Here is a 25,142-nt window from a genome sequence, read left to right on the forward strand (position 1 = left end):
ATCACAAACCCGATACGTTCCTTAACTTGTCTGTTTTTTGGCACCTAACCCAGTTTTTCTTAATCGTTATCCATATGTTCTATGGTTGGATTAACCGAAGGATACCAAAGGTTACTTACTTTGTTGATTACTGTACTCTTCAATTACTGTGTGGAAAGCTGTCATTCATCCATGATTGAAGATACAGAACAGAGCTTTTACGGGCGAACGTGGCCGCGATACGAGTGAAGGAAATTCCATTCTTTAGTTCACAACTAGTTCAGCTTCCAACCTTGATGGGTTTTCAATGAAATGAAATTGCGCAATGTAATACGTGTACATATACCTTTCTTGTTTCTAGAAAGGAGTGTTTGGCTTAAGTTTTCTACACTTATATTCGAAGAGTAGAGGCAACATTAAGGAAATCGATACGTGAGTAAACGTCATATGCTAATACCACCTTCTAACCTAAATGGGCAATAAACTCATCGTTAATGCGACTGATCATATTATATCTTTACTGGACACAATTTTTAACTCATTTAACAGTCAACAGGCCAGTGGAAGAAAGCAAAAAGTGCGTCAAGCACCGCATTAGTATCAACGCCAATGTTCTCCAATTTTTCGATCAATTCATCATATTCCTTAGTAGCTTGAATAGCACAACCAACATCACGGAATTCCTGTGATCCAATTTTATCCAGTGCAAGTTTGTAGTATTTATCTGTAGCCAAACGGCGTTGATGGATTTCCCTCAATTCATCTAATGGGAGTGCGTCTCCCAACTGGCGCATCATTCCACGGAACCCAGTCAATCCATCAAAACTTATACGGAGTTGGTATGGCCGAAGCATTGGTGGGAAATTGAAGAGTCCACCTAATGCATTCAAGTAGTAGTAGGCATCGAAGTAGCACTCCAAACACAAGTACTCCATAATATCACCGAATTCTGGGGTCTTTTGCATTACAGTGACAATGTGTGTGAAATCGGGGGATCCGACGTATTCCATGGCAGCCATAACCTCCTCGTCATTGGTCACCCATGTCATAAAAATTTCCAGGAGCTTCTCAATTGGAAGCAAGTCGATAAGTTCACGTAGCGCTTCACCAAGACCTTCACCAGGAACAGGACCATTACATTGGTCACCAGGTGGAGGAGGAACTGAAACAGGTATCAGTTAGGTAACGAATACTGAACATACTCTTCTATTTCAGAATGCACTCACTTATGATATCGCCATTGGAAACTCCTGAAGCCGCGATAAGTGCGAATCCAATCAAAATCCACTTCATTTTACTGTTGCTGTTACTATCGCCCCACTGACAATAAAACTGATATTTTCTATTCTGTCCAGCCAATTTATTCGTTTTCGGCAGGAAGGTAGGCTACTGGCTACACTATCAGCTCGATATTAGATTTAAGGGATTTAGAAATCATGCTTTTATCACTGAATAGGATCCCAGAGATTTCAAATCAAGATCATGTTTAGATAAATGCATTGATAAGGTCGATAATTAATTGTGATATTAAAAGACCAGATGTTGCTATGCCTTGGGAGACAGGATATGAGCCCAATTATTTTAGCTCGAATATTTAATTGGTAATAGGTTTTTAAGGTTTTGTTTTCACCTGCCCGACTGACAGTCTGTTTGTCTGCCACACATACTTTACTCAGAAACGGGTGAAGCTATCGTCACGAAATTTGGTGAGAATATATAGTCTGTGAAACCCTATACATTCAACGAGTGTCATTATTTCGCATACACGCGAAAAGCGGATGACACATTTCTTTTCACAGAATATGGTCACATAGAGTATCAAATGATATGGCTCAATTACTTACTTTTCGAAACTGATGATTATTTCTGGTACCAGGTATAACATATGGGAGTGAGAGCTAAAATGTATGTACCAAAAAGTGAAACAGGTCTGATTCTCAGAAACTATTCAAACGAAAAACTAAAAACAAAATCTCAAAAGTGCATCCATAGAAAGTTAGTCCACCGTAGCCGGTCCTAAGCCCAGTTGTGGAAGGAGGAGGGATGCATAGCTTCAGTCTGAATGGCTGTACGCCACCGCACCGTCTCAGGGGGTAGGTGAGGAAAGTGCGAGAACTTTGCAGCCCTGCAGATTACTCGCTGAGGAAGCTATCCCTACACCTGGCAGTTAGGTATAAAATGCAAATCCAACTATGAGAAGAAGAAGGAATTTAAGGTCCGGTACGGATAACCGGCGGCAGTCGTCTGACTTAATGACTCGGTCGGGCTCCCATAATGGACAATACGGCATCGAAACCGCTAGTCGTGGGGCGTTTCGACGTCTAGGCGCCGCGAAGACCAGGAGCATTGCTTCGCCTGCTACAGCTGTTTCGCCACAATCTGTGGCGACCACTTCAGTAGGATCGCGTAGGCAGCGGATTAAAAAGACTGAAGAAATAAACCTCTTCATCATCCGCTCCTACTACGAAATAATGGCGGGTACAACATCTTACCGCCCCTTGTTGCACCAGAGATTCGTCGAGCGTTTCCCGCAATTCGCGCACGTGACTGTGCAGCGAGTCCGCAGACCAGTACCGCTTTCTTACTCGCAGCGACACAATCCCGGCCACCATCAGAGAGCGTGTTCGACTTGAGGTCATCGGGGAAACTGGTGACCGAGAGTTGATGGGAGCAGAGGCAACGACATCAACAACACCACGCCGCACTGCAGGTAACAGTTTCAGTACTCGCCGAAGCATTCTTCTCCACCGTCCAGCTGAGGTTTCGGCTGAGGTTCGGGACGAATTCTAAAGAGTGTGTATAGAATTCTCGGATATGGATCCTTTGCATAGACCAGGCATTCCCAGGCTCTATGCATCTCCAGCATCTCGGCTGTGTGCTGATATATCGCTGCAGCAACTACAATCACTTGTGTATTGCAGTGCAGTTACGACTATCAGATTGCATGGTCAGAAGATTCGCTTCCGTGTTATTGGTTTGAGTGACTAAAGAGATCCACCATGGAAAATTCGTCTGGAACGTCGGCAGGACTCACTAAGGCAGGACATTGCTAGACAGATTAAGATCAGCACTGGCAATTCCAGCAGACGGATGAGAAGTAAAGTGCAGAGGGTTTACCGAAACTATGCCATCCGCAGTGAGACATCCGTAGTTGAAATTCTGGACACACTGAAGCAGAAACTTTCTCTCATATGCAGTCGGTTACGACGGTATGGCCGGTATGGTCATTCCAGACGTGTCCAAAATGCAACATACGCGAGGAACCAGCGGAGCTTTTTCAGATCTCTCAACGAATCCCAACAGAGCGTCCAGAAACTACAGTTTTCGGTGACGGAAGCGAAAGAGTATTAGGGTTGACTTTGGGGGTTACCCGCCCAGTATGCTGCGCATGCTGAGTGGATCACCGCGGAAGGCACCCGCCATTCCAATACGTCTGGCATGAATTTTGCAGATGTTACCGTCTAGGTCTGGATCGGGTGCAGAATTTCTGCTATAAGAAATTTACCAGCATACACAGTCGGTTGGCACGCAGTATAAATGAGGTCATGATTCGGCCGGAGGAATTTGCATCCTTCCTCACTGCGGGGATTACCTACCTTATCCCTAAAAAGGACACGGTGCAGGACCCCCCAGGCACAAGACCGATTACTTGCTTACCAACCCTCTACAAATTCATCACGTTCATTATTAGTGGAAAGATCAATGCGCACCTCGAGACCAACAACATTCTGTCCGAGGAGCAGAAGGCCTGCCGAGTTGGGTCAAGGGGTTGCAAAGAGCAACTCATTATCGAGTCGGTAGTTATTGGACAAGTAACTAGAGGCCAAAGAAACCCCTTTAGTTGCTATATCGATTACACCAAGGCTTTTGATAGCATTCCGCATACCTGGCTGGTATCCTACATCTGTATCGCATTGATCCGAAACTAATAAAGTTTTTGGCGACAGTCATGGAAGGGTGACATACCACCTTATCAGTGCGTACATCTGAGGGTGCGAATACCTCAGAGCCCATCCATATACGGAGGGGCATCTTCCAGGAACTCATTGAGTTCCCTTTGGTTTTGTATGGCACTGAACCGCCTTTTATGGCTACTGAATGAAGCTAGAAGGCATGGTTTTGCAATAAAGTATGGCGTACGTATTAAGTGCGAGCTGACACACTTGATGTACTTAAATGACATCAAGCTGTATGCTGGGACTGACGACCGCCTTAGAAGTCTGTTGCGAATAATAGACATGTTCAGTCGTGATATTCGGATGGAGTTTGGATTGGATAAGTGTCGAATCCAAGATATCCGCAAAGAGTATCACGAGCCGCTTGCCGGACATAGCATTGGTGACCTCTACATCGAAGGTATGACCGAGACAGACTTCTACAAGTACCTAGGAATTCTGCAAGGAACCCATGCTCGAGTTAGTGATCTGAAGGATGCTCTGCTGCCCGAATTCCTGCGAGCTGGTACTGAAATCGCATCTCTCGGGGAAGAATAGAATAAACGCGTTGAATATACTCGCTATTCCTTCACTGGCTTATGCATTCGGAATGTTGCCGTGGACGAAGACCGATTTGGAAAACGTCCAGCGGCAGATACAGACAACTATGTCCAATTCCGAAGGCATCATCCAAAGTCTGCCGTGGAGCGGATGAACCTGCCTCGTGACATCGGAGGTAGGGGAGTGGTTGACATTGCGACACAACATCATCGCCAAATCGACTCGCTGCGCACTTATTTTTACAGCAAAGAGCAGGCGAGTCCCTTGCATGCGGCTGTCTGTAAGGCAGACTGTGGACTGACTCCACTTACCTTGAAGGATCGATCTTTCAATCCTCTGAGTGGGGTGAAGTCGGACCAAGAGCGGATCAATGAATGGAAGTTGAAGGCAATGCACGGTAAACACGTGAATTGTCTTTGGCAGCCATTTGTCGATTTGCATTTGTCGAACAGATGGTTGTGTTGCATTTGTCGAACAGCTGCTTTGCTGAAACGGAGGGGTTGATGTGTGCCATCCAGGACGGCGTAGTCGCCACCCGAGCTTATAGAAAGCTCATCATGAAATTTGGCGTCTCGAGCGGGTGGTTGTAGTTCCCATAATATTGTCACCTAAATCCCTCAAGGCTTCCCTTGATATCATTGAACTTTCGCACACATGCAGAAGTACACCATTCTGAATACGTGCTCGATGTTGCGGGGAGTTCTCGACGGATTCTCCCATTAACCTACCACCGGCCACTATCGCCAACGCCCCTTTACTTTTTAAGTAAGTAGGATCGTCCGAGCCTAAATGCTTGGCACTTAGTGCTAGTATTAGGTAAAATCCGGCATCCGCTGAAATTATGATAACTCGGAGATAACTTATATTACTATATTTTAGAAATTTACCCAAGAGCCCCCTTACGACCTTGCTAGAAGTACAAAATTTGGCATCTCTATAAATGATAATATAAGACATAATTTTGCTGGCTTCGAAGGCAAATCAAATTTTACTAACAAATTTATAGAAAGTGAAAATTTCATATTTCGTGCTAATTCATTGCACCCTAAAGCTCATGGATACTTACTAGTAGATAACGTGTCCAGCACAGAGCGCTTCATACACCAAATTATTCTTTTATACCTTCGCTAACCGAATATTCATTACCAGCAACAAGCGTTAGCACGGACACTGTTCAATACACGTCCAAATTCTTCCAAGGAACATTTTTTCCATATTGAAGTGCCTACCAATAGGGAAATTTAATAACGGTTCCATTGGAAGCGAAGAACCATAGATGTGCAAATGATATTTTTTAGGAATTGTTCACTTTTATGATTGTCCCGTTTTAATTACGTCTAGACAGCGTTTAACCCCGCCTAATACCTCTGATTCGGGAATTAAAGTTAAATGGTGGTGTTATAAAAGGATTGTCAGGTTTAGTTCAGCATTAGTTTGCTTTAAAATTTGGATGACCAGCAAAAATGCCGATTTTAACGAAGGCTATGCTCGAAAAAGGTTGAAGTGAGCATTGGAATGATGTGACTGGACTGTGATTGGAGGCAAGTTCTGTTCTGTCAGTGTCGGTCCCCACTGCTCAGAAGAAAAGGAGAGAAAAGGCCTTGCTAAGTTTCATCTATAAGATATTCTCCGCTATCTTACTAGGTCGGATAGTCCCATACATTCAAAGCATCATCGGTCCATACCAATGACGCTTCACTCCAAGCAAATCAGCAACAAATCAGATCGGGAAGCGATGGGAAAACTTAGATTAGAATATGGACAGGATATGGGAAGATATTTCGGAGCTTAGGCACCATGTAGTGGCAGCTTTGTGATATTTTCACATTTTTGAATAGGTAAGTTCTGAAAATGAGTACCTGAAAAAACTATCACTTTTCAGCTCCCGCCTTCCCACCTAGTACGTTAAATGTCTACATTGAGATTACCTTTGAAAAGTACTAATCGAGACCTTTCATTTGATACCCGACATGACTATATTCGGAGGAAAAAAATGTGTATTCCATTTTACATGTATGAAGACCCCCTCCCCTTAAATTCCAAGTAGAACGATGGAACTGCAACTCAGTACTTGCGGGTGCGGTCACAGTTCCCACCTACTCACCATATTTGGCAATAATCGGTGCAATAAAAAGTCCGTGTGACAAACAGACAGACAAGCAGCTCTGTAGGGAAACTGACTCTGACCCTTGATGCGGTGCATTACGTGTCCCAAGTCACTGAACGACATAATTAACGTCCTATTCCCTCAGAATATTAAAACCGACCCTCCGAGCGTTCAAACCAACCACAACGAAAATCGATAAGCGAGGAAGAGGTATTGGAAGCAGCCAAGAACATCAAAGTCAACAAGGCTCCAGACTTAGATGGCATACCGAACATTGTGGCAGTAAGGATAGTATCAAAAACTTTCGTGCAAGTGTTTACTTTATTCTTGAAACAAATCGGGAAACCGGAAGCTTGACGCTTCAGGTATAAAAGGTTTTGTGTTTCCCTATGTGAGGAGCATAACGTAGTTCTCCATTGGCTTATAGCATTGACCCGAGATATTGAAATCGTTCAGTTCTGGGCAGGTTACTGCCATTGCCAGAATTGAGCGATTTAAGTATCTCGAAGGGCAGGTTACTGCCATTGCCAGAACTCAGCGATTTAAAAATCTCGAGTCAACGATATCAGCCAATGGAGAACTGCGTAATGAAATTGTTTCACGCATTAATGCAACCTGGATGAAGTGGCATCCCCAACTGGTGTTCTTTGTGATCGACGTATCAGCGCACGTCCCAAATCTAAAAATTACTGCAATGTCGTCTGTCTGCCGCTCTCTATAGTTCTGAATGTTGGCCGACTATAAAGGACAATGAACGGCGTCTTGCGGGGTGAGACGTTTTGATTACGTCTGAAGTGAGAATATCCGCGATCGATATGGGTTTGCATCGATCGTGGAAAAACTGCAAGAGAGGCGTTTACCGATGGTGTGGTCACGTAATTCACGCTAACAAGAATTCAACAACCAGTATTGGTCAGAATATCGAAAGCAATGGTGAGCAACCAAAAAGCCGGCCAAAACAATGGTGGCTTGATACGCTGGACGGGGATTTAAAGGTCTCGCAATTATATCTTGATCAGGCATTTGATAAAATAAAATGACGAACCCGATCACCACGAGCTGACCCCGCTTGTGAACTGAAGGCTGAAGAAAAAGAAAAAGATGTGAGGAGCGACGAGTGCACGACAGCTCCCTGTAATATAGCGAAAAATTCCATCGCCCTCAATTATCTAGAAAGCGATTTAAATAAATCTTTTCATGGAAAGCCCTGTATTGATAATGGTCAACATCATAGGCTTCACGCTCTGAGTTTACTATTATTAGCAAATGCCAACAATTTAACCAACATCAAATATAATAAAAACCTTAAAAAGGGCTAGGGAGAATTAGATTCTTCTTGAATGGAATTTTAATATTTCACTCGAATTTCAATTATTCTCGTTAATTATGACGTTAGCATCTTATTTGTATGGCTTAGGATGCTGTTAATTAGCATGAAATTGATAAGTTTGAACTGCTATAACTTTCCCAATAATAGTTGGATTTTCATGAAACTTGGCATGTGTATCCACGAAGCTAGTACTAGTACTAGTACGAGGTTAGTACACTTAGGATGAACTTAAGGGGAGTTTTTTAGTCAATTTCTAAAAGTTGATAATATACTATTAGTAAATTTTTTGAGCAGATACCGGAATAGGACATCTCTCGAAGATTAGATTTCACTTAAATGTTTTACACAAAATCTTAGAAAGTGCTGCAGATAAGTAGATTCTTCATAAATGTGACTTTAATATTTCACGCGAATGTCAATTATTCCGGGTAATTATGACGTCAGCATCTGATTTGCATGGCTTTGGAAGCGGTAAATTCGCGCGAAATTGCTAAGTTTGAACTGCTATAACTTTGGCGTTAATTGCCAGATTTCTACGAAATTTTGCATGTAAATACAAAATATTGTCCTGTATGTTGGTACAAAATTCGGAAGTCCTAGGATGAATCTAAGGGGGTTTTTCAGTAAATTTCTAAAAAGTAGTAATATACTATTAGCAAGATTATTTGAGCAGATATTGGAATGGGACATATTTTGAGGCCTAGATTTCATCTAGGCGCACCACTCCGATTTTTTTTGGATTTTTAGGTTGGGTAGTTTACGAAAATGAGTCCTGTCTCACTTCAAGTGCGTACATTTTGAATCATTACGCACGCACTTTGCTGTTTATGCCAAAACTAACATCAGTTTCGGAAAGTACAAATCGAGACCTTTCATTTGATACCCTACGCAACTATATCCGGTGAAAAAAATTTTTGAATCCCCCCTTTGCATGTATGGGGAGTCTCCCTTTAAACTCTACCTAAATTTATACCACTCACTGTATGCGTGGGATTTCATAGTTCCCATCTACCCACCAAATTTCGTTCGGATCGGTTTAGCCGTTTTGGAGAAAAATGCGTGTGACAGACAGACAGACAGACATTGAATCGATTTTAATAAGGTTTTGTTTTACACAAAACCTTAAAAAGGTATCTTCCCTGCACGGTGGAAGAAACAAAAATTGATTCCCATCCCAAAATGAAACAAACCACGAAGGCGAACCTTCTTCGTACAAGCTAATATGCGTCTTAAATACCAACGACAAGCTTTATAATAGGTTACTCCCAATAGCGGAAAAGGAAGGTGATCTTTCAGAGAGGCAATTTGGATTCCGGAAAGCAAAATCAACGATCGATGCGGTGAATGCGGTGAGAAATCTGGCGAAATCAGCTATTGAAGGAAATTAATGTTGTGCGATGGTAACCCTCGATGTAAAAAACACATTTAACCCGGCGGGGTGGAATGAAATCATTAAGGTAGTAGCCAAGCTTGGTGCAGCGACGTAACTCACACGTAATGTTCTCGAGTTTCTGACAGAAAGGCAGCTTTGTTGCGACTCAGATGAGGGTCCTAATGAATACCGAACAATCTGTTTTGTGTCACAAGGATCAGCCCTCGCCCTTTATTGTGGAAAATAATGTATAACGGAGAGCTAACGTTGCGTCACCCTGGCGGTGTCGCCTCCATTGGTTTGACGACATCGGAATAACTATCGTAGCACCCTATGTTGACGACATCGAAATATAAAGTGGTTAGAAAAGACGCGACTATCACTCCCAGGGCACAAAACAGAATTGGTACTGACCACTAAGCGCACGAAGAAAACGTCTATAAAAATTAAAGTTGGAGACAGAGTCATACAATTTCAGTCTGTTCTCAAATATCTCGGGATAATGAATGAACTTCAATTAACATCTGCAATATGCAGCGAAAAACGCGTCTAACATCAGCTCATGGATAGCAAGAATGCTATCGAATATACGAGCCCCAAGACAAAGCCGTCGACAACTCATTTCAATAGTGGTTACTTCGGTGTTATTGGACGCAGCACCTGTGTGGGTTATTGTAGTAGGTAATATAAATAATAGAACAAAATAGCAGCGGCTTGTCGACTTAGTGCCCTCCGAACATAATAGGTGGTCAAAGGGTAGTATAGGTCCCAGGGCGAAACGTGGATTGGTACCCACGATGGAGCATAAAACCTGGGAAATGCCTGCTGAACCAACACCAACAGCTCTACTACCAAACCCTATCTCCACCTCCACGTGGTGACCGCTGGGAGCTCTTTCTTAACGAAAAGCTGCAGACGAAGAAGGATGAAGGCGAGTCTCCCGCGCCTAAAAACGGGACAAATTGTACCAACTGGTCCTCCAGGTTGGGGGTTGGGTAGGGCTGACAACCCTACACGGAAAACAACTTGTTACGAAGCCACAACAGGAGCCTCGGACAGGACGGATTTTAAAACGACGGACCCGGCAACGAACACGGAATAACGATTTGCGTATTTTCTCATGGAACGTGCGCTCCCTGTACAGAGATGAAGCTGACGAGCAGCTAGCCGATACCCTGTCCCAATATAGGGCTGATATAACAGCGTTGCAAGAGATTCTCTTGTTTCCTGGAGAAGAGCCACTACACCATATATTATAGCGGTCATCCAGTAAACCATGTGCTCGGAGTAGGTTTCTTAGTCAGCCAAAAAATGAAACCTACTGTTATCGGCTTTGAAAACATAAGTGAACGGCTATGCACTCTGCGCTTGCGAGGCTAGTTTAGAAATATAAGCCTCATAAACGTTCACGCCCCTACAGAGGATACCTTCTACGAGGCAGTAGAACGAACCCTCGAAGCCTGTCCCAGATGATATCAAAATCATACTTGGGATTTTAACAGCCAAGTAGGGAAGGAGCCCGTATCCAGGCGATACGTTGGCTCCCATAGCTTACACGAAAAAACAAATGATAACGGACTGCGGATTATTCAATTAGCAGGGTCACACGAAATGGTTGTTGGAAGTACCTGGTTTGCGCGGAAAGCGGTCCACAAACATACGTGGGCCTCTCCAGACGGGACCACTTTCAACCAAATTGACCACGTGTTGATCGAACGCCGCCACCTCTCAGCCTTGATGAATGTCAGAACATATAGGGGGGCCAATATAGACTCGGATCACTATCACGTTGGCATGGTGCTCCGAGCTCGAATAACAATACCACCTAGAATCCCCTCTGACAATCAGGTGAGAGTGAACACTGAAGCCATCCACAACACAACCCTCCGCGACACCTATAAGAGGGAAATGCATGCCGCAATAACCACAGTCAACAGAGGACCTGGAGATGAAGCATCAATCTTCACTATCACCTGAAGAACTTTATCATGGCTACGGCCACAAACATACTTGGCCCCAGCCGCAAAAGTAGTCGGAACGGCTGGTTTGACGATGAATGTAAGCTAGCAACAGAACGGAAGAAGGCCGCATACCGAATAATGTTGCATTCTCAAAGAACGCGGGCACGCGCAGAGACTTATCACGAACTCCGTCGAGCGGAGAAGCGACTTCACAGACGGAAAAAGGAAGCCTGGGAGAACCAACAAGTCTGTGAACTAGAAAAGTACAGGGAGCAACCGCACCAGGCGCGGAAGTTTTACCAACAAGTCAGCAGGATGAAACCTTATACACCTCGATGCTCATCCTGCCGAGAGAAAGAGGGAAATCTGATTTGTGAGCGATGGGTTGAGTACTTTGATGAGCTACTGAACAACCAGAACATCGGCGAGTTGGAGGTCCCGCCAACTGAAGACGACGGACAAATACTGCCACCACCAAGTTTAGGAGAAACAGTCCGTGCAATTCATCGGCTAAAAAATCATAAGTCGCCAGGAGTCGGTGGAATTACAGCCGAATCGGTTAAATATGGAGGCGACCAGTTACACCAAGTGGTTCATCAACTTGTGCTCAAGGTATGGGACAGCGAATCAATGCCTGACGATTGGCAACGAGGCATTATCTGTCTCATACATATAATAAAAGGGAGATATCACACAGTGCAGCAACTATAGAGGTATCACGTTGCTGAGTACCATCTATAAGATATTCTCCACTATTTTGCTAGGCCGGATAGCCCCATACGCTCAGAACATCATTGGCCCATACCAAAGAGGCTTCACTCCAGGCAAATCAGCAACAGATCCTGCTGCTTTTATCTGGCCTCGCACATTGGTCAGGGTCAGCCTAGTTAGTCTTATTAATTTCGTCGGGATACCGAATTCTCTCATGGCCGTGTACAGTTTTACCCTGGCTATGCTATCATAGGCGCCTTTAAAGTCGATGAACAGATGGTGCAACTGTTGTCCATATTCCAACAGTTTTTCCATCGCTTGCCGCAGAGAGAAAATGACAATTTCTCCTATCTAGGGTCGAAAATCACAACCGATAACAACTACGATGATGAAATCCGCGCACGGTTGTTGTCAGCCAACAGAGCCTATTTCAGCTTACAAAGACTGTTCCGCTCGAAACGTCTCACCATAGGGTCAGAGCTCTTACTGTACAAGACTATGATCTTGCCAGTCCTCATGTATTCCTCGGAAACTTGGGTTCTTAGCAAGAAAAATTGCGAACTCTTGGCCGCAGTTCGAGAGAAGAATCCTCCGAAGAATTTTTGGCCCCCTACATGAGGATGGACGATTCCGTAGCCTACACAATGACGAAATCTATGAGCGATACCATGACCGTCCGGTTGTAGATAAAATCCGCCGGTTACGGTGGGCGGGTCACTTAATCCGTATGGATGAGGATGATCCCACCTGGAAAGTCTATAAGGGCAATATCTATGGTAGAAAAAGAAGACGAGGCAGACCCTGCCTAAGATGGAGCGATGGCAAGGGTCAGGACGCCTAGACAGCTTTTAGGGATATCGAATTGTTGGACCTCGGCGCAAAACCGGGATGTCTGGAGTTCCTTAATAAGGCAGGCCTAGACCGGATACCGGTTGTTGCGCCGTTGATGATGATGATGATGAACATATTCCGTTTACCGAATGATATCCGACGACGCAGCATGTAAAATATAATAGCTGGGATGATGCCTATCCATGTCTTGGCGATTGAACCCCTACGGATTGTCAACATTGGTAAACTTAATGCGGCTCGATGACAGTCATCAAAGGATCTATCGTTGGTAGAAGGGACGAGGGCAAGAAAGGACGGCAGAATCATAGGTTGATGCCGAATGTTGCAATCTGGAGTAAATGGAGGCATGACTTAACACATTTTCAAGGCGGACATAGCTGTTATCGAGGATATCTCCACCGATTTAATCATGATGATTCTCCGAACTGCGAGTGCATAAGGGTGGATGCGGAGCTTGTACTCTTCTATTGCCCAAGGTTCGCATCATATTGAACGGAAATAGAAGTAGTAGGTAATATCCACTTATCAGCGGAACAAATAGTGGAGAATATGTTGATTTCGATTGAGGTGTGGAAAGCGGTGGAACAAGCAATAAAGAATATCCCCGGATTGCTACGCCAGGAGGAGTTCAGAAGGAGGAAAGAACGGGAGAGGATCACCATCGCGAATAACAGTTAAGTACTGATTCAGCCCCGCGACGTAGTGTCATATGGCAGTCTCACGGGGAGAGTGGATTAAGGAGGTGATTTTAATGGGCAAAGGTCCGATATAACCGTATGGCAGAAGCCAGCGATAGATTTTGAAGCCTTCCGCCTACCAAACAAATAAAAGAAGAAAAATAGGCAGATAGACAGACAGTAAACGGGTTTTAGTAAAGTTTTGTTTTACACAATTTTGAATAAATTAAATAAATTTTTGTATGTAGTCACGTGTTAGATCATGGGATTAGATGTATGGATATTATTGATGTGGTGTTTACTCGAAGAACCTCCGATACGCTGAATTATTTCGTTCAAGTTATGAAAGCTAGTTTTATGTACTGACGAGCTTCTTTAGGGTCTAACCTTAATCTTCTTCAGAAGTTTTTCCTCAAAATGAGAAAGTACTAACACACAGAGTATCCTAGAAAAGTGCAGTGCCGTTAGACTACGTGAGTCCGGATGCTGAACAGCGAAGCCCTACGGCCACAGTAACATCCTAGACGAAATACCTCGGGAAAACTGGGCGTTCCCCACGGACTATGCTACACGCAAGCTGAACTTCACGAGAAACTTTCCATCTAGGGCAGAGTGGAATACTGGTGGCGTGTTGCAAAGTTATGACACAGTATTCTTTACCGTAGAGTCCGCGCGGGGGTTTTTCTCGAATACATACAGTATATCCGAGTCGTATGGTCTGTGAGGTTTCGCCAGTGTATTCCAAGCTACTCTACGCATTGAGCCCACTGGATTTTGCCCGCGATATGGGCGTTACCACAACCACCATCTTCTTTTTTTTCAGCCTTTGTTCCGTTCACAGGCGGGGTTGGCTCGTCGTGATCGGCTTCGCCATTTAGCTCTATCGAATGCTTGATCTGGGTGCAATCTCCAAGCTTTCAAATCCCCATCTAGCGTATCAAGCCACCGTTGTTTAGGTCTGCCTTTTGGCTCCGGATAGCTGAGTGGTTATAGCACAAGGCTGTCGTACGGAAGGTCGCGGTTCAAATCTCGCTGGTGGCAGTGGGATTTATATCGTGATTTGACGTCGGATACCAGTCGACTCAGCTGTGAATGAGTACCTGAGTAAAATTAGGGTAATAATCTCGGGCGAGCGTAATGCTGACCACATTGCCTCCTACAGTGTTCTGTAGTGTACCGTTACGGTCATGAATGAAGTGCTCTAACACACTTCAAGGCCCTGATCCAATATGGATTGTTGTGCCAACGGTTATTATTATTATTTCCGAGTTATCACAATCTCGGCAGACGCCGGATTTTACCTAATACTAGCACTAAGTGCCAAGCATTTAGGCTCGGACGATCCTACCTACTTAAAAACTAAAGGGGCACTGGTGGTGGTGGTCGATGGTAGGTCAGTGGGAGAATCCGTCGAGTACTCCCCGCAACATCGAGCACGTATGCAGAATGGTGTACTTCTGCATGGCTTGAACCAGACTGTGCGAAAGTCCCAGGTACATCAAGGGAAGCCGTGAGGGATTTAGGTACAATACCTGTAGCTGACAATATTATGGGAACTACAACCACCCGCTCGAGACGTCCAAATTTCTTTGATTTCCCGAGCCAATGGCTCATAGTTCACTTTCTTCTCCACGTATTTCCGTTCAATGTTGCTATTATGGGGGATAGCAACATCAATAATATACGCGGAGCGACCCGTCTTGTCAACTAACAGTACGTCAGGCTTGTTGTGTGCGGTATGGCGATCAGTCAGAACTTGCCGGTCCCAATACATGTTGTAAGCAGAACTATCAAGTACTGCTTGCGGCTCATATCGGTAAACCGGACATGTCCCCGTGATCAGCCCATGCTTGTATGCAAGATTTTGATGGATAACCTTACATACAGCATTATGCCTGGTGATGTATTGCACCGGTGCCATAACAGTACAGCCAGAAATGAGATGGTCCAACGTCTCTAACGCCGAACCACACATTCTGCACTGGTCGTTCTCCACCCGTTCTTTCATGATGAGCGTTTTATAAGCTCGGGTGGTGACCACGCCATCCTGAAAGGCACACATGGTTATTATTATTATTATTTTGGTCTTTTACCATCGACTTCGATGTTCAGACCAATCTTGGCAAGTGAATTCTCGTTGGCACGAATTGCGTGACCATACCATCGAAGACGCCTCTCTCGCAACTTTTCCACGATCGGTGCAACCACATAACAAACGCGGATATCCTCATTTCGGATGTGATCTAAACGTGTGACGCCACTGGTCCAACGTAACATCTTCGTCTCCATTACCGCAAGACGCCGTTCATTATCTTTTATAGTCGGCCAACACTCAGAAGCATAAAGAGCAACTGCACGTACGACATTGCAGTAAATTTTAGAATTGAGACGTTCGTTGATATGTCGATCACAAAGAACACCAGTTGTGGAACGCCATTTCATCCAGGTTGCGTTAATGCGTGAAGCAATTTCAGAACGCAGTTCTCCATTGACTGATAGCGTTGACCCGAGGTATTTAAATCGCTCAGTTCTGGGCAGATCACTGCCGCTGACAGTGATTGTGCCTGTTTCATGAGGATCGGTCGTCAAAAATTCAGTTTTGTTTAAATTCAATCTGAGACCGAATTGCATGAGGCGATCATTCCATTTTTGAAGAAGTTGCTCGAGATCATTTTTGCTATCAAATGCTAGGAAAACATCATCTGCATAAAGCAGTGTGTAGGGCGCTGGACGTTGGATATCCCGTGTAACAAGAACAAAGAGGAGTGATGAGAGGGCGCTTCCTTGATGAACACCAACAGAGACACGAAGCGGTTTTGATACACCCGTCATATTTCGAACTTTACTTTTCGGACCATGGTAGAGCAATTGAACCCAACGCAAGAGTTCTTCTGGCACGAAGTGTTGTCGTAAAGCATACCAGATGAGTTCATGTGGTACACGGTCAAACGCTTTCTCTAGATCCAGAAAGGCAATGTAAAGAGGCCGATGCTTCTCACGGTGTTTCTCCATGAGCAACCGCGCAGCGGACAGGCGGTAATTTGAAAATTCTGCTGGGCTACCTTTCTTTTTCCATATTGGAACAGTGGTACTTTCTTGCCAGTCAGATGGTGTTCTTCCTTCCTGAAACCCACATAACAAGCCAACCCTGACTCTCCCAGTTATGAATTATCGAATTGGTAGACATCGACGTAGAAGCGGGATTTCTGATCATGGCAGGTCTGGAGTGGCCAATTGTTGAGCTGGTGACGATGATTACCAACGCAATTAAAGTGATTCTATATGATTTATATCACTTGAATGCTTCAATGGTTTATCCGCATTGTTGCCACTAAGTTGACTAGCTAGTACCTCGTCAGAAACTAATTAACCACACCTAAAGAAAAACTAACTGGAAAATTGTAAGTCACTAGACAAATTTCTACTACTGATGGTCTCCTAACTTATATGGTACTTTGTTAAATAACAGCTACCTCCTGATTTCACCCCAAAACCATCTGCACTAGGAAATCAATACATGGCCTATAATAATCGCTAAGTAGTGTTTAGTAGGATGTTAAAAGGATAATCACATCAACCATACACGTATTATTTGGGGATTTTTTACTTTTAGTGATGTAAATCCAATAAAGGATCAAACCTCCCAATTTCATGATCATTGGTTTAAAATGTAAGGAAATAAAGCGACTACCTCTTAGGCGCTCGAGCCTGAGCCTGTACCCACGAATCTCTCCGTTTCACGATAATAAAATCTAAAGAAATTTACCTTTGAATTTTTTGCAACATCTTTTAGGATAGCTAAGTTAACGATCTATAATAGTAATAATCGTTCGCGCAACAATCCATATTGAATCAGGGCCTTGAAGTGTGTTAGAGCACTTCATTCAAGACTGTAACGGTACACTGTAGTACCCTGATTTGACTCAGATACTCATTCACAGCTGAGTACTGGTATCCTGCGTCAAATCATGATATAAATCCCACTGTCACCAGTGCGGTTTGAACCGCGACCTTCCGTACGACAGCTTTATGTTCTAACTTTTCAGCTATCCGGAGACTTTATGACTTCATGAGCAAACTATCCCATTCCCGCAATATCGTATTATGTAGTACCTTAAGAGATATGCCCAAAAAATTAAGAGGACTAGTCAATACAGAATACAGAAGTGCTACTCCCCAGTTGTACCATGGAGAGCCACTAAAATTAATTGGCTGAATCCAGTACTGATAAAATCAAACTTGCCATACCACCAGATGGTAAAAATCGACTTCAATGAATATTACTTTCGCCTAGCTTTCATCAGCAATCGGACAACGGCGCAACGTTCACCACATTTCCTCCTACAGGGTAACATAGCCTTACAGCATACGATTATAGTCTTGAATGAAGTACTATAACACGCTGCAAGCCCCAGATCCGATTGAATTGTCGCGCCAAGAATTATTATTATTTCTTGAGCTATCAAAATCTCGGCAGATGTCAGATTTCACCTAATACTAGCACTAACTGCCAAGCATTCAGTCTCAGACGATCCTACCTACTTAAAAGATAAAGGGGCGCGATAAAGCCGAACCAGAGTATGTGAGAGTCCCAGAACATCAAGGCATCAAGCAGTAAGGGAATTGTTGAGAATAATATGGGAACTACAAATACCCTCTCAAGACGCCAAATTTCTTGAATTTCCCGAGCCTGTGGCTCATAGTTCACTTTCTTCTTCACGTATTTCCGTCCAATGTTGCTTTTATGGGGGAAAGCAACATCAATAATATACGCAGAGCAACCGTCTTGTCAGCTAACAGCACATCAGGCTTATTGGTTGTATGTGGCGATCAGTTAGAAGTTATCATTTCATCAAAGTTGTGTTTTTATCTTTATTCGTAATTGTCCCGGATCGATTACAACATTTAAAATATCTGCTCCGACATGAATTAAAACCAACAATTTCAACTGTCAAAAATTGTTTTTCAATGTTATGGCCATCACGATTCGCACTTGCGGATGTCCGACACGCAAGTTGGTCGCTCCGCCACCAAGTTATGGAAAGTCCAAGTTTTGTATTTCAGGTGAATTCACTGTACTCCAATGGTCCTGAGGTGCCATCTACTAATGGCAGGCCGCACTAACTTGAGAGGTCCACTCTTCAGAAGATAGCGGGCTCTCTCTCGACCACTCATGTCTAAACCCCTTTTCGGGTTTTGAATTAAACAGAAAAGGAAACCTTTACTCTACCAGATTTCAGATTTTTTTAATTAGATTCATCGCAGGAATCGGAATCGGATTTTTGCTGGAAACGGGGCAAATCAGAACAGCGACAAAGTGGACGGTGGATACTTCGGGGTTTTAATACAGGACATTAAATTGTCCTATATAAAGACATTGCACAAGAAAAACGTCACTTCCTCAAAATAAGGTAGGCTGAAAAGTATGGAACCGAAGTAGGGGGTAGTATCAGCTTACCCCTAGGTTTCCAGCAATCCGCTATGTTTTACGCCAACATGCTTCGAAATATGAAAGCAGATTCGAAACTGACGAACTCAGACAATACTGTGAAATGTATCAGACGAACACACAAGAAGTCAATGATAGTTTCCGCAACAAAATAGAAAAGGCGTTGAGCAAATAAGCCCGAGAGCAGGAAATAATAATTGGTCATAAGGACCAAAAGATTATTTCACGGAAAGATATTTCCGTTCCACTAAAGAGCAATTTAATCTTACCAACATAGAACAAATAGCATTAAAAAATTGAAGAAGACGACAGGAAGTAGAAGCAGCGGGTAAATTGCCTATCACAGGCAAATTAAAAGTAGGTTAAAGTGTTCAAAGTCAGAGAGCAAATATCTCAAAAACGTGGTACGTTCAAAAGATGCAGGAAATGCCGGGACGGTTTGGTACAGGCAAACTTAATGTCTTCATTTACAGTTGTTGTGATCCTCATAATGGAATATCAGGCGGTTAAACATCAAAAGTTGGTGATTATAGCCCTAAGTAGGGAAACCGAGGGATGAACACGTCAAGAACTGGGATGAACACGGTGAATTCCTACTAGCAAACTTTGGAAAGCTGAACGTGTGGTCAACTTCCAAGGTGAGGAGTTAGGCTCGATCGTCCCTCTCACATTCCGCAATATCCCGTTGGTAAGAGAAATGGTCTACCTTGTGAGTATGCACGACATCCACAGCGACCAGTATGCTATCGCTCTCTCAACATAAGTGGAAACGACACCCTAGGGCGAACTGGGAGTAATAAAGACTAGAGTTATTAGCTAATTCACCGTAGCTTTGGAGTATGAGGCATTTCTTACGGCGCTAAAAAAAGATTACGACCTTAAAGAAATGCAAATGAAAAAAGTGAGATAACTGTGCGATCACGTTCGGATGACCTAATGGTTAGAGCACTAGGCTGTCGCAACGCAAGTTCGCGGTTAAAATCCCACTGGTGACGGAGAGATTTACATAATGACTGGACATCAAGTATCAATCGCAGACGGCCAAGCTGTGAATGAGTACCTGAGTCAAATCAGTAGTAGTAGTATACCAATATCGCCTTGATTGAAGCACTCTAACATACTTGAAAGCCTAGATCCAATTTAATTGCATTGCCACAATAGCATCTTTCCCACAGCAGAAAACTAAACCATTGGTGGAAGCAGGAAATATCATTTTTGAACCCGCCTTGTCTTCGAACGAGGAAACTTTTCCTAAGAGCAAGCGAAAACCTGAATAGCTGGAAGAATGATTCCTAGCGAAACTGCTGCAAGCAAAAGCACTGTCTACAAAATTCGAATGAACAAGGTATATGAACGATAATCCGCTGTGCGCCTTTGCAAAGAGTTCAACAGGAGGACATCAATCTACCCGACGTACCGGATGGGTGGATAAATTAATTCCCTTTCTGGGAATAATCCTTCGCCGTGATAGAGGCAGGAGAGTAAGAATAGCTTTGATGGATGTTAATCCCATATGTTGCTATACAATATATCTTTTCAATTATAGTATCACGCGCTTTGGCCAACCACACGCAGGTTTTATGATGTCTACTTACCTTAGGTAAATTTACAGAATTAGTCGCCACACTAATGATGCTTTTGGCCATAATTGGCTGAGGTTATATATATTTTGTTTTAGGTAAATTCACTCCCCGAATTGAAGATACTAGCTCATTAATACATCGTGAATTGCATTAAACATCTCCCTCTTCGGAATAGAGCTTCCAAGTGGACAGTCTCTCTAATCGTTGTTAATTTTCACAATCGAGGAACGTTTTTCGTGACCAAACCACATGAATGCAATAAATTATCAACAAAATTAAATCGTTGTTTCTTCTTATCAAAGTTATATCTTCAGAGGATAATTGCAAAGCAAAATATGTGGCATAATTTAAAGCATATTATTGTTTTTGAATATACAAGAATTCTTGCATTTGATAAGCTAATATTTTAGGATTACTTTAATGATTTATATTCAACAGAATCTGATCGGTGCATGACAAGTGATTTACAATGACTTTGATAAAGTATTGCCGGGAAGTTGCTGGAAATGAAAGTTATCTTGCGAATACACACCTGGTGAACTGAACGAATGCATAAAAACCCCACACTTGGTTATCTACGATGACTCGTCCCAAAAGCTACACCTAGTCAGAATCGACTTACTGTTTTCTTATCTGTCTGCTTTTATAAAGTTAGTTATCAATAGGGATTGTGGCAATTCAGGGAATGAAGACTAAAGAAAAATGAAATATGATGTAAAAACAATACACCTTAAGCGAGCCTTTTTGTGCCACGGCCTGTTGTCTTGTTTAGACTCGGGTTCATAATAATGAACCCGGTCTAAAACGTCTTCTTTTTTATCCCTACAACATGCAAATGGTGTTAGCCTCGCCGTCTCTGAGGGTTTCCGTGATGCTGTTAAAGGAGTCGAACCATTTGATGCCGGCTAATGACGCTCCCCATTATATAATGTCGAACAGCTGGAACCCAACAGTATGGCTGAGTGAATTCCTCAATCGGACCAGGTGCAACACCATATACCCGGCAAGAAAGTACCAGCGTTCCAATAAGGCAAAAAGAAGGTAGTCCAGCAGAATGTTTAAATTGCCGTCAGATCCGGTTTCTATCCCATACCATGCAGATTTTTTAACGCATTCTTCACAACAGTATTCGCAAACTCTTTTAAATAACCGTGAATCAAGTGACGTTTGTCAAGAACTGCTGACTACTGCCTTAATACATGCTGCGAGCGATAAGCATCACTCTCTTTACATTGCATTTCTGGATCAAAAGAAGGCCTTTGACCGTGTGCTACACGAACTCATCTGATTTGCTCTGGTGCGTGTCTCTGCCGGTGTTCATCAAGGATGGATCCGCTCACCATTCTTCTTTCTTTTTGTTATGGGCACTGTCACACGGAATATCAAACGTGGTTTATGCAAATGATGAATTCCTAGCGGCTCATAGCAAAGCTGATCTAGAACAACTCTTCAAAAATGGAATAATCGCCTCATGAAACACGGTCTAAGAATTTTTGGCGACTGATCAAAATGACATAGGCATGATTTCAATAGCTCGCAACAATACTATCAGCCAATGATGAACTGCGTTATGAAATTCTTCACGCATTAGCACAACCTGGATGAAGCCGTGGTCCACAACTAGTGATATTTGTGGTCAACGTATCAACGAACGTCGCAAATGAAAAACTCATCGCAGTGTCGTCCGCCCTCTGTGATTCTGGGCAATGACGGACTATCAAAAAGTATGAACAGCGCCTCTTAATACTGGAGACGAAAATGTTACGTTGGACCAGTGGCATTACACGTCATGATCACATCCGAAATGAAAATATCCGAACGTGGAAAAATTGTGAGAAAGGCGTCTTCGATGGCTTGGTCATACAGTTCGCGCTAACGAGAATTCGTTTGCCAGGGTTGGTCTGAACCGAAATGACCAAAAGGCCGACCTAAACAAACCTTTGACGGAGCGATGATGCAATCGATCAAGTCTTTTTTGACAGAGAGCCAATTCTTTTACACAAAACCTTAAGAAAATAAAAGCATGAAAATAGAATGTTCTCATGCGGCCCTAGTATATCCGGTCATATAAAAAACTGACAATCTTCAATTATTAAGTTTATCTGAGTAGCATATGACAAAAACAAATGTGCACCCCCCTTTCATATGTATGCGGAGCCGCCTCAGGTTTCCTGCAAGAACTGGGAATCTATCCGACCCACGGTATTGGTTCCTAGTCCTCAACAAGCGAACCAAAGTAAAGCGACATTGCTAACATGGCTGGCACGAGCCTCCAATCGATGTATCCTGTATCCTTACCGATGAGCTGTCACTACGCAAAAAGGAATCTCCACGCAGAAAAACCTTCCTCGAGCAATCCTGCTTCGAGTGGACAAGCTTGATATCTTAAACAATTTTAACGTAATTGTTTAGGATATGGCTGCGAGGGAAGCATTCCAGACGTAACCTTCGCGTCGGAGTCACTGGTGTCGCTAGTGGACTGGTGGCGAGTTCTGGAAGACTTCTCGCAAGCGACCATCAATATATTGCCTTCGAAGTGGTCGACACAAACTCTCGGTATGTGCGGCCCGGCCCTCTTTCTGTACATGGAACGTTGCAAAGATGAACACCGGGAGGTTTGTCGAATCTTTTGGAATAGGTGGCGCCGTGCCGGAGGGTACCCCTGGCGGTGGTGGCGCTGAAGCTGACACTGTCGTAAATTCAGTTATGAATCTGATAACGACGGCCTGCGGAGCCTCCCAGCCTAGGAAGGCATCGGGATGTGGCAAACCTTCTATGTATTGGTGGACGGTGGAAATTGCAAAGCTCCGGAAAGAGTGTCACAGGCTCCGCTGCTTAGCACAACATCTAAGCGGCTGGGAGGAGGCATGTACCATATTGACGGAGTACAAATCAGCCAAAAGGAGAGTGCGGAGGGCTGTCCACTTTTCTCTATAAACGAGTTGGAACAAGTAGTCCTCTCTATTACAAACAAAAAGGCGCTAGGACCCGATGGTATTCCAGTGGAGGTAAACAAACTGGTATTACAACACCGGGCAGATCTACTACTCGGCGCATTCAACATTTGCCTGAAATAGGGCATTTTCCCCGCTCGTTGGAAAGTGGCGAGGCTTGCGCTGATCAGCAAAGAGAAAGACGACCCCGATTTGCCTTCTTCATACCGCCTACTTTTTTTGCCTGACACTGCTGAAATAGTGCTCGGAAAGTTCATCAGAAGTATATTCACTGAAGCGAAACGCACTGCATTCCAGTTCACTGAATGTGGATACTACTTATTCGATGCGTTTTGGTTGAGACTTCCACTCATGTTAAGCGTTAGAGTGAGACCGATTTGACCGCACTCTATACGAATTACGAGAGCAAAAACACCTCGTCGGAAATATAGCGGCAAGGCAAGAAAGCGGCGTTATTCATTATAGTGTAGGCAGCCCCGCACCGCAAAAGCATATGTATACTGTTTTCTTAGCCCATATTAAATAAAGTGAAACTACAATTCTGACAAAGGGTATGACAAAACTATTGAATGCTGGGACTATTGGCTTGCGGAGAAACCACCTTAGCAGATTTTCAAAATCCATATTTTTTATTGCATAAATCGCATAGCTCCCCAGAATCCCAGAATGCGCTGCAATTTCAAAGCAGAATTTGTGTTCTTTTAGATTTTATGAGCGAAAACCGAGCGATTATTGGGTACAGGCTCAAGTTCGAATGCTCAGGTGGTAGTCGCTTTGTGCCGTGACGTAATATAGTAGCGCTATTTAAATTAAATATTTATAATTGGTGGTCAAAGGGTAGTATAGGTTCCAGGGCGAACCGTGGATTGGTACCGATCATGGAATATAAAACTTAGGAAACGCCTGTTTAACCCACAGCACCTCCTCGTGGTGACCGCTGAGAGCTCTTTCTTAAAGAAAAACTGCATACGGAGAAGGATGCAGGCGGGTCTCCCGGGCCAAATTGTACTAACTGGTCCTCCAGGTTAAGGGTTGGGTAAAGCTGACAACCGGGCTCTGAAAACAACCTGTTACGAAGCCTGCTTTTCGGACTAGGTTGCCTACACAACGGAAACCCCGTCAACGAAAACGAAATAACGATTTGCGCATTTCCTCATGGAACATGCGTTCCCTGTACAGAAATGGAGCTGCCAAGCAGCTAGCCGATACGCTGTCCCAACAAAGGGCTAATGTAATAGCATTGTAGGAGATTCATTGGACAGGGACCGGTTTCCTGGAGAAGAGTCTCTACACTATATATTATAGCGGCCATCCAGTAAGCCATGTGCTGGGAGTAGGTTTCTTAGTCAACCAAAAAAGGAAGTCTGTTGTTATCGGCTTTGAAAACATAAGCGAACGACGGTGCAAATTAACGTTCACGCCCCTACAGAGGAGACTGTAGAGTCGGAGAAAGATACCTTCTACTAGGCAGTAGAACGAGCCCTCGAAGGCTATCCTAGGTATGACATCAAAATCCTACTTGAGGATTCTAACAACCAACTAGGGACCGTAGTCCGTATTCAGACGATACGTTGGCTCCCATAGCTTACACGAAAATACAAATGATAACGGATTGCGGATTATTCAGTTAGCAGTGACACACGAAATGGTTCCTGGAAGTACCTGGTTTGC

General features: G+C 43.7%; 1 protein-coding gene across 1 annotated transcript in view; it reads right to left on the reverse strand.

Annotated features, from left to right (window-relative positions):
- Positions 1-470: 470 nt before the first annotated feature.
- The window catches only part of LOC119652126, a 72,444-nt gene continuing 47,772 nt past the window's right edge, over positions 471-25,142 (reverse strand). The window contains exons 6-7 of the mRNA XM_038056066.1: positions 1,206-1,365; positions 471-1,141 (exon numbers count right to left, since the gene is read on the reverse strand). Of these exons, the coding sequence (XP_037911994.1) occupies positions 522-1,141; positions 1,206-1,365 (780 nt within the window). The 3' untranslated portion in view covers positions 471-521. The remainder of the gene's footprint in view (positions 1,142-1,205; positions 1,366-25,142) is intronic.

The sequence above is a fragment of the Hermetia illucens genome, chromosome 3 (assembly GCF_905115235.1).
Source record: "Hermetia illucens chromosome 3, iHerIll2.2.curated.20191125, whole genome shotgun sequence".
Taxonomy (NCBI): Eukaryota; Metazoa; Arthropoda; class Insecta; order Diptera; family Stratiomyidae; genus Hermetia; species Hermetia illucens.